The sequence below is a fragment of the Astatotilapia calliptera genome, chromosome 3, assembly GCF_900246225.1.
Source record: "Astatotilapia calliptera chromosome 3, fAstCal1.2, whole genome shotgun sequence".
NCBI lineage: Eukaryota > Metazoa > Chordata > Actinopteri > Cichliformes > Cichlidae > Astatotilapia > Astatotilapia calliptera.
Window position 1 is genome coordinate 21,726,936 of NC_039304.1, and position 13,666 is coordinate 21,740,601.

General features: G+C 38.3%; 1 protein-coding gene across 1 annotated transcript; it reads left to right on the forward strand.

The window, feature by feature from the left end:
- The first annotated feature begins 1,020 nt into the window (after nucleotides 1–1,020).
- Nucleotides 1,021–11,673, forward strand: LOC113018928 (up-regulator of cell proliferation-like). Its single transcript, XM_026162358.1, has 5 exons — nucleotides 1,021–1,058; nucleotides 6,131–6,193; nucleotides 6,294–6,405; nucleotides 6,525–6,782; nucleotides 6,864–11,673. Exons 4-5 carry the CDS (start codon nucleotides 6,668–6,670, stop codon nucleotides 11,555–11,557), a joined length of 4,809 nt encoding a protein of 1,602 aa, XP_026018143.1. The 5' UTR covers nucleotides 1,021–1,058; nucleotides 6,131–6,193; nucleotides 6,294–6,405; nucleotides 6,525–6,667; the 3' UTR covers nucleotides 11,558–11,673.
- Nucleotides 11,674–13,666: the final 1,993 nt, after the last annotated feature.

A 13,666-nucleotide genomic window follows, 5' to 3' on the forward strand; every position in this document is an offset into this window, starting at 1 on the left:
CTACATACAGTGTACTGTGAGTATGTTTTGAAGGGGGGCTCTTACTCTGATACTAACAGACATAAACAGAGAGAAGCATTCTTGTCTGTGGAAGTTAGCCAAGGCCATTGTGGCGGGACGTGGCCTGCGGTGCCGTGCAGGGAAGGCGGACGCACCTGCACGGCATCCGCAATCACCCCCGCCGACTTAAATAGGGCACTGGGTCCTGTGGTGTTGGCGGTGGTAATGTTGAGCTGGCAGCAGGAGAGAGCTGCAGCTCTGTGTGTGTTTGCATATAAATAAAGAATGCCGCAAAGCATGAACATGCACACGGGTCTGCTGTGGGTTTGTTACAGCCATAAATCAGGCGTTAGGAGATAGTATGCACTATCCCCCCCCCTCCCTTCTAACTCTACAGGCCTGACAGGAAGACAAGAGGTGGTTTTCATGGTAACAGGAGCATCTCCACATAAAGACATACCAACAAAGCATCAGAAGAAGAAACATGAGCCAAAGTGCTGGATCTCAGTCAAATAAGGAGAACTGTGGCTCTTCTCCAACTTTTGACCAATCTCCTTAAATCCTGTTTATCACCGATAATTATTTGCTGCCTGGTGTGGTGCTGTTTGTTTGTTTGTGTCTCCTGAGTGAGCAGAGAGACACGGCAGCCTTTTGTCTCTGAACCAGAGACGAGGTCCATGGTGCCATGTAAAAAAATTAGAAATTCTAACCATTTTGATAATAAATTGTGAAAACCTATAACTGGAGCTATTTGCCTTCTCTCTTACAAAAAAACCCCTACACATATTTGTGTGGAACATAAAGTTATAGTAGTTCTTTATTGAAGAGGCAGTTAGAATCCCCTGAAAGTAAGTGAGGCACTAAACCACTTTACAAGAAGTCACATGATCCAGGTTGAAATGAAAGTGTTCATCTAACCATATAAAGGGGGTGTTCAGGATCTCCTCTGCACTACACTGCGCTACAGGAAGTGACTTATCTGCAGAAACAGGAAAACAATCTTACTGCTAGTAGTGCAGAAGCAGAAAAGGTTAAACAGGCAGATCTCTTCTGTAACGGTAGGTTGTTTAATGCTTTTTTTTTCATTCTTTGTGGCCGTACAGTCTGATTTATGGGTTATGATTACACTTTAATGTTTTCACAGATAAAAACAATACATAGTTATCTGATGTAGTTATAGTTATAGTTATCAGCACAGTTTAACACACTGTGGTGATAAAATTACAACAGGTGCATTTTTGGATTGCTGTAGACTGATAACAGGTCACAAAGTTTGGTATAGTGTGCCAGATATTATAATGTGGTTATCACTGTCTAGATCAGGCGTACATACATGAAGCTTCAACATCAAAAGTGCCATTTCAGACCCTCTGACCGAACACTGGAAGAAAAAGACCTACATGTGCATGTGTGTGTCTGTGGTTTGTGTGGTGCAGATGGGAGTAAGAAATGATGCAATTCAGAAAGGACAATACATTTACTTAATACAAGAATAATAAGATGTCTTAATAAGGAGAAGAGCTTTTTTACTTTTTAAGAGCTGTTCAACGAACATTTTGAAAAGCAGAGCTGAGGTGTTACGTGCAGGCCTACTTTTGAATAAAAATTCATACAATATGATCCACAAGCTTAAACTGAGCTTTTCAAATGTGTACAATGATTTATGTGAAACCGTTGAGGACTCAGGCATGCTTCACTATACAAAAAAATACCAAGCAATCCAACCACATGTAATTTAAAAAGTTTCAGCTTCATGAATCTGACCATTTGGACTTTCAATCACCTTTCTGTTTGTACAAATGTCTAAAAATACCTGTGACATCTCTCCCGCACACTCACAAAACCTTAAATACATATGGACAAATCGCCTGACATGTATAGATCATGTGGCATGGCCAAGTGCAGTCAGTTTCGAGGCATATTTAATGCTTCCACCTTCTGCGTTCAACTCTCAGTGTGAAACAAATGCATACAAAGCATTGCTTGTGGATCATATCGTATCTGTATTCGAACCTCACGAGATATATTTCTATATGTCCATATTGAAAGCATAGTTTTTCATTTTCAAGTAAGAGTTGGGCTCGGTAGATTTATTTCCAGATCCACGGCTCAGAACAACAGCTTTAAAAACTAGGTTGTTAAAAAGTATTTTTAATTTTTTTTTCACATCTAGTTTTTAAGTTTAGTTTTATTTGAATATAATAACCTTTGTATGTGTTTTCATTTTTTTTTGCTTAAACAGTTCTACCCTGTTTCATGGCTTCAGCATTCACTTTTTGAAAAAATTTCTTTAACTGCAGAAAATATTTGTGCACTAAATCATCTGAGGCAAATTATTGTAAAAGCTGTACAAGAAATCACATAAACCTGAGTAAAATTCAAAGTAGAGCAGGGCGATATGAACAAAAATATTTATCACGATATACATTTGAAAATTTGCGATAACGATATAACTGACACAATAAGTGCAAATAAAAAACCCCATCAATTTATTTTCACTTAAACAAGCAGCTGTTTTTTATGGGCATTAAAGTTATGTAACTAACAGTGCAAATGCAAATTCCTTGCTGACAGTTTAACCAAAAGGCATTTCCAGTGGAAATTGGCCGACATATCCTCAGCATAACCGTGTATAATCCACAAAACTTAAAAAGAGGTTATACACACACAATACGGTACTATTATGTTGAAGCGCAGTACATATCACTCTGCAAGGCTCCTGCCTACGATAGCCGTAATGCTCCGACGATCCATCAAGTGGTGCGGCTTCGTAGCTTAGCAAAGTCGTACTGAAACATTTGACAGATTTTCGAGCGCCGTGTACCACATACCCATATGGAAAAGATATATATAAATCTTATAAAGTTTTTATCTGTCTTGTATGAAACTTGTATGAAAAGCATACAAGAGTGAAAACACATATAAGATCCCTTGGAAAATTATATAATGAGACTTGCATGTTTTGTATACTTACTAAAAAAAAATATGAAAGTAATGAGAAAGTGGCCACTTTCATGAGTAAATCATATATGTTTTTACTATTTCTTTTCCATATGGGTAAAATCGTTTCGAGGTCAGTAAACACAACCAGAATTCATACATAAGGCACAAGGTATAAGGGGCACTGTTGATTTTCAGAAAAATCAAAGGATTAATTTTAAGTGTGCCGTGTTTTCCAAAAAACACGGTAATAACGATGGCCTGCTAGCATGCTCTACCAAAAATAGTGCTTTGTTGTGTATCTGACGGACGAAAGCTAAACCAGTTCCACATCACTGAAGTTGCAGCATTTTTACAAACCAATTCTGGTTCATCTGTTTCATTTAACGATCTACTTTCGCCCTTCTCATTCGCCGTCGCCGCCATGCTTTTTTCGCCATGTGCGTATGAAAACAAAGGCACTGCGCATGCGCGTTTTACGCATATTCTATCGCGCTATTTCAATTTCTTATTGTTGCCCAACATTATACCGGTATTACCATGAACGGTATAATATGGCCCAGCCCTAATTCAAAGTATTCATCTAACAGTTTGTACAGTACCTAAGGTCCACTAGGATGCCTTACAGAATGAAAGGAAATGAGGCACTAAACACCTTTACAAAAGGTCACATGATTTTGAGCGAACACGAAAGTGTTCATCTAACATTACAAGAGGAGCAGAGGTGGGTCGAGTATCCAAAAATTGTACTCAAGTAAGAGTAGCATTACTTTGAAATATTATTACTCAAGTAAAAGTGAAAAGTAGTCATCCAAAAAATTACTGAAGTAAGAGTAAAAAACAAAGTTGGTGAAAAGACTACTCAGGTACTGAGTAACTGGTTGTAATGTCTGATTTACTTTTTACTTTTTAAAAAAATAAATGCTTATCAGACAAGCAAAAATAAATAAATACACAAATTTTAGCAATCTCAAATAGAACAGAAAAACATTATAAAACAATATAAACTAGGGCTGCCACAAACGATTATTTTGATAGTCGACTAGTCACCGATTATTTTTGCGATTAGTCGACTACTCAGATCATCATCCATTGAACGTAAAAGTACAGCTTATTGCACCAGCAGCATCTGCTCTTATATAACTATCATTAGCTTACAGCTTTAAGGTATGTGCTAACTGAAAATAAAGACAAGATGATAGTTTATTTAATTTTAATTAAATGTGCAGATTGTTTCGGTGGAGTTTAATAAACTCAGCCCCGGCTAGCTATCGAGCTAGTGGGTAACAGACGTCTCCGAAAACGTCGGAGCGCTTTTGAAAATATGCGGTGTCTTGATAAACTGAGCCGATATTTGAGGTTTACACAGCTACATTCTCGCCTGAAAATATGTTAAACGTTTATTTTGTGACCCAGAAAGAATAATAAGAGTAATATTAAAACTAACTAGCTGCCGCCATTGTTGGAAACTGATCTGGGCCACGCTATGAATTCTGGGACACAGCTGCTTCTTCTTCTTCGGGGTTTAACGGCAGCTGGCATCCTTGTACATGCAGTGCTGCCATCTTCTGTTTCAGTCCGTTATTACACTCTTAAATCCTGCTACTTATTCCTGCGTCTTTTGGGATCTTACAAAGCTTCAAACGACACGTCGACTATTAAATCAGTCGTCGACGATTTTGATAGTGGACGTAATCGTGACTAGTCGACTAATCGTGGCAGCCCTAATATAAACAATATAAAACACTTCTAATTTCCAGATTTCAGTTTTTCACAACATAAAGCTTTTTTAACTAATACAGTTAAATTCTAAAAATAACCCGTGATAGGTGAAATCAATGAAGTAGCCAACTTTACTTATAATTATAATTATTATAGATGTTTTACGGCTGTAAATAGATGTTTTAAGCCTCAGTATACACTTTATGCACTTTTCTCAGACAGGCATGAACACAGTTCAAACCTTCGTTGAGTATTATGGAATGAAACCAAAGGCACCCACGGTTGCCTTTGACGGTGCAAAACGTTTCATCGACATTGTTGTGTTTGTTGGGGAGAAAACTTACAAATATACAGTGCAGGCTTCATAGTCACACTGCTAGCAATTGAGATTTATGTAAATTTGACCAGCTGAACGCATTCTGTATTCTACAGAAGACACGGAGCACGAGATTGATTGACAATGGTCTACAGCCAATCAGGACGCAGAACACAATGCGCTGTGCAAAACCCCCCAAAAAACCCTTGAAAAATTGCACACAAAAAATCCACGACAGCGAGGCCGCAAAAGGTTAATCGCGTTATTGTGAGGGACCACTGTACCTACAGTAAATCAGCTCTTCAACTAAGCGTGCAGAACATATGGCCACAGATCCGATGACATGATTACAAAATTGGAACTTCAACATTATGCACTACATACTGTACAGTAATGCCACTGTTTTGCACATGTCTCAACTCTTTATATTTTTATATATTTTATTTATTGTTTACTCTATTTAATTTGTAAAATATGTGTACACACACACACACACACACACACACACACACACACACACACACACGTAGGAAAATATTTAGTATACACATCCAGAAATGCATATACTATTATATATTGTACATATATTTATTCGTTTCAGATGTAGCCATTCTTGTATTCTGCTTGTTTACATTATTGTATTCTGCACAACTCTGTTGCTTGTGAAGCTCACACACAAGAATTTCACTCACATGTGCTGTACCAATGTACCTGCACATGTGATGTGACAATAAAAGTGATTTGATTTGATTTGATTTGAAATTGAGTGGGTGCATGGGTTCTCTCCGGGTACTCTGGATTTCTCTCACATTGTTAATGGGATTAGGTTAACTGGTGACTCTAAATTGCCTACAGGTAGGAATGTGATTGTGAATGGTTGTCTGCGTCTATGTGTTAGCCCTGCAACAGACTGGCGACCTATCCAGGGTGTACCCTGCCTCTTGTCCTAAGACAGCTGGAATAGGCTCCAGCCCCCCTGTGATGCTGAAAACGATAAGCAGAAGAGAATGGATGAATGTTTTTTTTAAAGTGCTCAAATTGTTTGTGAGATTAAGGGGAGAGGCAGGGAGTTTGTAGTCTTTTTCAAAATGGCAACCATAAAATAGTCTTTGGAGCATAAATAGTTAAATATTTTCCTCTCATTACTTTCAGGGAGAAACTGGCTGAATAACCTGAGGCCAATGTTGGATGACAGATTCTGTATCAACAATGGAGGTAAAATATATGCAACTCAAATATTGTTCTTTGGAGATACTGTGTTTGCAATAATTTATTTTCATTTTTTTTTCTCTTTTTATCATCATTTGTAAAAAAGGAAAACAGTGATGAAGATTTATTTATGGAAATATAATGTGAGGAAGTAAATGACCCTCCATCAGCACCATGTTCTACCTGCTGGGATTACTGTCAGCAGATTATTACAGGAGGTAAAAGTCAGCTTTTTGCTTTTTACTCCTAAAGCAGAAAGACACGATATGATGTGAGGTCTGTAAATAAAACCATTAATATATTAATAATATCAATATTACTATTATTATCCCCACAGTTACTTGTTGTCATGTGACGACAACAGCGTTTACATTCAGCAGTGAGTCAGTGTCTCAGCATTTGGACAGTCCTGTTGGTGAAAGTGAGAACTACACAGTGATTACATGCAGAGAGGAAGAAACTGAGCAAGAGTCGACAGACATGAAGAAATCAGAGCCTGAAACACTCAAACCAGAGGTACAAAAGTCCACTCAGGCTCCTGAAGACATGAAGGATGAAAACAAAAGTCAGTCTATTGTTACTGCTACACACACAGGTAAACGTTAACACCAATTACAAAAAAAGATGGCATACTGGTTAAGTTGTAAATAAAAACATTTAAATCTCACATCCACAGTGCAACACCTGGTGAGCTTATTAGAAGAACTGGGATTGAACCAGTACTACGCAAAGAAGCTATCACTCAGCAGAATACTTGGGATTAATAAGAAGACCACCACTGATGAACCTGCCAAGTGTAAATCAGACCTACCATGGTATTTTCTAAAGAAACTAATGATGTTTAATGTTACTGCTAGGAATGTGAAATGTACCTCAGTGCTTGAATCAAACAGTGATGATAAATCAGGAAGTAAAAAGTTCAGTCTTAAAAGTCTGGTCTGCAGTCCAAACAAAGAGGACATGGTGAACCCGCTCGACATAATCACTGCTCTCTTTCTGTGTTCTGATGGTTTTGTACAGCAGGAAATGGCACTAAAAATGTCCATGTGTCAGTTCTCTGTCCCTCTGCTGCTTCCTAATTGTGACACAGGACAGTGCACACTCATGCTGTGGGCCATGAGAGACATTGTTAAAAAGTACAGACCTCAGTCTCTTTCACAGTCAAAGGGCTTCATTGAAGAAAGAATCGTTCTTTCTGAACTTCCAATGGTCTCTTTTGTCAGACTGGGTGAGTGCTCCTTGTCCAAGTCAAAGTTTCTCAATGAGCTTCTGAGCAATTCTCAGCAGTACCACGACACCTTTGTTCACCACAACATGGAGTGTGGTGACAGTCCAAGAAGAATTTCCAACGGACTGACTGAAATTACTTGGTATCTTCCTGGTGGAAACACAAACATTGACATTTTCAGTCAGCCAGTGGCTGTAGCTAACCTTCGTGGGGACATTGCTTCATTTGAAACACAATACTCCTTTTTGTGTCAGACATCTGCAGCAGTTTTTGTCTTCTTTGATCATTTGGATTCTGAGTCTGACTCTGTGATCAGTCTACTTAAAAGCCAGAACAAAAAAGCACAGATCTTCTTGGTGGGTAACTTTGAGAGCAAGCGCTTCAATTTAGATGCTTTGGAAAAAGTAGCAACTGCATTGGATCTGACTGAAAATAACGTCATTATTAAGACAAAGGAGAAAAATGATGCACACTTTGTAAAAGATTTGAGGAAAACAGTCAGTAATGTGGTTGAGAAATCAGAGCTGAAGATGAAAATAGAGAAGATGGTGGATGTTGCCCATGAACTGGGAATCCTGGTTGATGAAGATTTTTCAGAGTGCCAGACTGCAAAGAAAAATGCAAAAACCATCACCGCAGGAATTCAAGACATCCATAAATATAAAGAAGATGAGCTTCCCCGACAAGGACAAATATGGAAAACACTGACATGCTTAGAGAAGGAAGAGTTTCGACTTCGACATGTTGGGTCTAAAAATGTAGAAGATTACAAAAGTGATCTTCAGAAACAGAAAGAAGAACTGCGGAAAAAGCAAAACTCTTATGAGATGTCAACAGCTATGACAAACTTCATCACAGGGATATCAAGCCCAGGAACAGAGAGGTTTTATTTCCTGAAATGGATGAGAATGAGCCTCGATAATGTGTCTCGTATAAAACTGTGTGAACTCAGGGAGAAATATAAAGAAAAATGCAAGAACTCTGAGAACAAAGAGGAGATCAAAGAAATTGACAGACAAATTTCCAACAGCTCACTGGGGACTGAACACTTCTTCCGTGAAATGGGTCAGATCTATGAAGCTTCACTGTCTCTCCCCAAAACAGACACATCACGTCAACAATTGCAGCATCTGCCCAAACTGTGTGCAGAGTTGTTGCTTGATGGATTTCCTCTTGAGCTTGTAGATGGAGATGCATCCAACATCCCTCTCAGATGGGTGAGTGATGTTCTCTCTCAGCTCAATGACCTGGTGTCTCCAAAGAAAAAAGGAAATAAGAGAAAGATACGAGTAGTCACAGTTCTTGGAGTTCAGAGCACAGGAAAGTCCACTCTCCTTAACACCATGTTTGGAGTGCAGTTTGCAGTCAGCAGTGGTCGATGTACTCGAGGTGCCTTTATGTTGCTCATCAAAATCAATGAAGACATGAAAAACGTCCTAAACTGTGACTTCTTGGTGATCATTGACACTGAGGGCTTAAAGTCACCAGAACTTGCACAACTGGACAACAGCTATGAGCACGACAATGAACTTGCAACACTTGTTGTGGGGCTGAGTGATGTGACCATAGTCAACATTGCAATGGAGAATTTAATTGAAATGAAAGACATCCTACAAATAGTTGTGCACGCTTTTCTCAGGATGAAGGAGGTGGGCAAAAAGCCTAAATGTCAGTTTGTTCACCAGAATGTGTCTGATGTTTCAGCCCATGATAAGAACTTACGAGACAGGAAACTGCTCCTGGATCAGTTGAATGAGATGACTCAGGCAGCAGCCAAAATGGAAAAGAAAGAGGGGAACAAGAGCTTCACTGATGTGATGGAGTACAGTCCAGACACTGGGAACTGGTACATTCCTGGACTGTGGAATGGAAACCCACCAATGGCACCAGTTAATGCAGGATACAGTGAGGCTGTATATGAGCTCAAGAAAAACATCATCCAACTACTGAGAAACTGTAAGTCATCTTCTAATAATATCATGGAGTTTAAAGAGTGGGTGAAAAGTCTGTGGAATGCAGTAAAGCATGAAAACTTCATCTTCAGCTTCAGAAACAGCCTCGTAGCTGATGCATACATGAAGCTCTGCACAGAGTTCAACAAATGGGAGTGGGAGTTCAGAAAAGACATGTACACCTGGGTAAGAAATGCAGAAACTAAAATTCACAATTTTGGTACCATTGCAGCAAAATCTGAAACATCTGACATGAGAGAATTTCTCAGATCTTTGAAAAGTGAAGCCTCCACAGTGCTGTCTGCATGGGAGACAAAGATTCTGGACAATGTGACACAATATTTCAAGCAAACAGAGGGTCATGTGTATCTGGTTGAAGGATACAAAGAGGAGTTCTCAAACAGTGCAAAAATCCTTCGTCTTGAAATAGAAAATGGTGCAATGTATCAGCTTGAAGCAGCAGCAGGAATCAGACAGGGAATGACAGAAATTGATAAAATCAAAGACAATCATACGAAAGAGATCGAAAAAGCAGTGTGTGCATTAATTGATAAATTTCAGAAAAAAAACATCCAAATGACAGACACAGAGTTGGACAAAGAGTTTGAGAAGATGTGGAAGGAAACTTTAGAAAAACTGTCTTTCTCTGAACAAAAAACCTCGAATGTCACAGACAGAGTGTCCCGCTGTCTGAGAGAAAATCTGAAACACAGGGGGGGGCGTGCAAATGAGTTATTAAGTGAAAAGAGTCTGAAAAGTTTTGGAAAAGAGTCTTTCAAATATACAGCTGAAGGATGGTACAACAAAATTAAACACGGAACAAAAAAGTGGTTGACTGGTCAGGATCACATAAAAGATCTGGCTGACAGCATCATAGCAGCTTGTACTGACCTTGTGAATGAACAAGTGAAAAGAAGAAACGATTACCATGACACTTACATCCAGGAGATCCTCCGCATGACTGATGAGAAGCTAAAAAACAATCAAGATGTCAAGATAAATACTGAGTTTGAAGTTTCTCTAAAACAGCACATCTGTGGATTTGCAGCCAGAGAGTTTCAGAAAATGCACGAAGATTTCATAGAAGAAAATGATCCGTACAGATGTCTGATTAAAAACAAGGAAAAATTTCATGAGGACTTCAAAGATGTGTTTCATGAACGAGACCAGTGTCAGAAGAAGGCAAAAGAATTCACAAATCGATGTTTGAAGCCTGCTGTTGAAGACTTCATTAATCGCTCCCTGGGTCCTGATATCATTGATGAAATGAGGAAACTCAAGCAGTTCAGCACAAGAATGTCCTTCCAGTATTCAATTTTACTGGATTTACTCTCCAAGGATGATTTTCAAAATTATGTGAGCTACATTCGCTCATATGAGAAGTATGTAAAGACATGGATACTTGAACAAATAAAGAAGCACTTCTCAAATGAGTCGACAGTTTTTGAGTTTGAGGACCGACATCTGCAGTCATGTATTGACAGCATAAATTCTGCCATTGAAAAGGCAAAAACCAGAAAGAGTGATGGCTTCAAGGCTTTTATTAAAGATATTTGCAAAGAACTTGGTGATAAACTGGTCATTTCCCAGGATGCTCTTGGTGCTTTCATGATACTGAACAATGCTGACAAGGAACAGTTTGCTGACTGTCTCACGGCCTCTGTGAATGACATGCCAGAAACTCTCAGAAAGAAGTTCAAAAAATCTACCTTTGAAATGAAACTACAACATCTCCATGTGAATCCACAGAATGAGCTTTTCAACAAATTGATTGGTTGTGGCAAACAGTGTCCATTCTGCAAAGCTCCCTGTGATGCAGGAGGAAAAGCCCATACTGAGCACTTTGTTTCACTGCATAGGCCGGAGGGATTGGGTAGATACAGGTGGGAGCGGACAGAGCGACTTGTCACTGACATATGCTCATCTCCCGTGATCAGTGACAACAGATTTCGTTGCAGTCATACAAACAATGAATGGCGCCCTTATAAGAAATACAAGAAAATTTATAAGGACTGGGATATTCAGCCAGATAAGAGTCTCGAAGCATCAGACTACTGGAAATATGTAATGAAAAAATACAATAGGGAGTTTGCTGAAGAATATGAAGCAGAATGTGCTAACATCCCATTATTTTGGTATCTAATCAATAAAGATCAGGCAGAAAAAAGTCTTGATGAGGCATACAAGTAACTACTCGTATTGCTCCTCATTTCCTTCTGCTGTACAGAAGATATCGTAGATGTGGTTTTTGTAATATTAATGAAAATGTCTCAATATCTTCTGAGCCAAAAGTAAAATACTCTCAGTACACAGAAAATTTACCAGTGTGGAACTCTTCCCCTGAGTTCAATTTAACTGAATTAATGAAAAATAATCTGATATCAAATATATGTTTTGTATGTGTTGTTTTTCTTCTCTTTTTTTTTGGTAATTGATATATTCACATTTCTATTATGGATAAGTCAGTTTTCGTCTTTTTTTCAATAACAAAGTTAAAAACAAAAAAAGAGACTCAGACTTTATAAATAATTTGTGTTTCTTTGAGGAGTCTTATGTTGAATCTTTACACTTACACAAATAGAAAACAGTGGATCAAACTGTGTGTTATCTACAAAAAATAAATTGTAGTCTGTAATTCAATCCACCATCCCTCAGAGCCCACTTCAGTCTCACCATCTTTTCACAGCATGGTTCCCTGTGTACGATAGGTTTATACACAGGGAGAAGGTAGACCAGGTGGTGAATTGATCCTGATGAGCTATATGCCTTTTTTGTGTAAGCACAGAGTATATTCAGTGCTTTAATGTCTCTGGTTGGGTGTGTTATCAAAATGAGACTTTCTATTGTGTTTTATAAATTGCAGTGACATCAGATCAATAAATCTGGGGGAAAAAATAACATGTGTTTTTCTTGACATCTCGTATGTTTCATCATCTGTTTTATAAATTAGTTTCTTATTAAATAAGGAAAATTATGTGAAAATTCATCCTCCCTGTTCTCTAACAAAGGAAGTGGGGTAAACGGTGTCTTTCATGGGTTTGAGCTTTTCACAAAATTTTGGATATAGTCCATGTGACTGTCTCTGGAAGCAGCTTACATATTTTTAGTCTTAAAAAAAAGAGAGTTTTTACGTTATACTATTATCTGTTATTATGTAGTGTTTTTACGAGTCTGAATAATGCAACTTTTTAAAATAATCATATTTCATTATGTAACACCTGCTTAGTATAGTTAGGCTAGGCTTATAGACTAGATTTGAGAGGAGTAAAATTAATTTGAGAGAATTGAATGTTGAACAGCTGGCAGGTTTATTACAATGTTACAATGGTGCAATAAACCAATGTAAACAACAAAGAAAAAAAACAGAGAAGATTAACTGAGAAAAGTGCTTTTTTGAAAATTAAAGCAAACATAAAATAAAATAAAATAAAATGAGTAGTCTCTTCAGACCTGACTCCTGATGAAGCGGATATTGTGAGTTTAATAGTTCCTCCAAAAACAATCCGTATGGAGTAATGGGCTTTGTTCTTGCTTATCTGAAATCCTGTGGTTTAAAGTAATTCAGTATGTAGATCTACTCCTGCATCCAGAACAGCTGGCCACACTGCTTTTGGATTCGCCAAGTTTTATTTTTTTTTTCTTTTTTTTTTTTTTTTTTGGCCTGTCCCATTTGGTTCTTTAGCCGTCAGAATTGTTGTCTGAAGACCAACAAGGATACCCAATGGATTTACTTTGCCAAATGGATCATCGTGGCATTGCCGTATTGGTCCATTTGATCGATCTTTGTTTTTATTATTTATTATATTTTATTTTCAGATGTTACAGACGGGACAGACATGAGTGAGGGATAGGAAAGGGAGAGAGAAAGAGGAAGGAAAAGAAAAACAGAAGGGGAGAGGGACAGTGAGAAAGGGAGGGAGAAAAAAATAAAAAATCTCCTGGATCACCTGTTGAGAGAAGAATAGAAAACAAGCAAAAAAAACAAAAAACAAAGCAACATACTAAACACAACACCATCGCATTAATCTAGCTAAGTGTAAACAGCAGTAAATACTAAATATTCAATGTTGTTGTGCAGCACGCAGGACAGACAGCGCACAATGTGCTTCGAAGTAGCAGCCAAGAAAGGTGTAATTTAAGTCTACGAGCAGTGAACATCCGTGTGCATACCTGTGTGGATCAGCGCGCTTGTATTCAAATGGTTTCCACATGTAATGGTCTGCAAGAGGATGTAGCGAGCCATAGCCCCGTCCCCCAGGGCATGAAGCAGGCATGGAGGATAGTGATGGGATTTCCGGC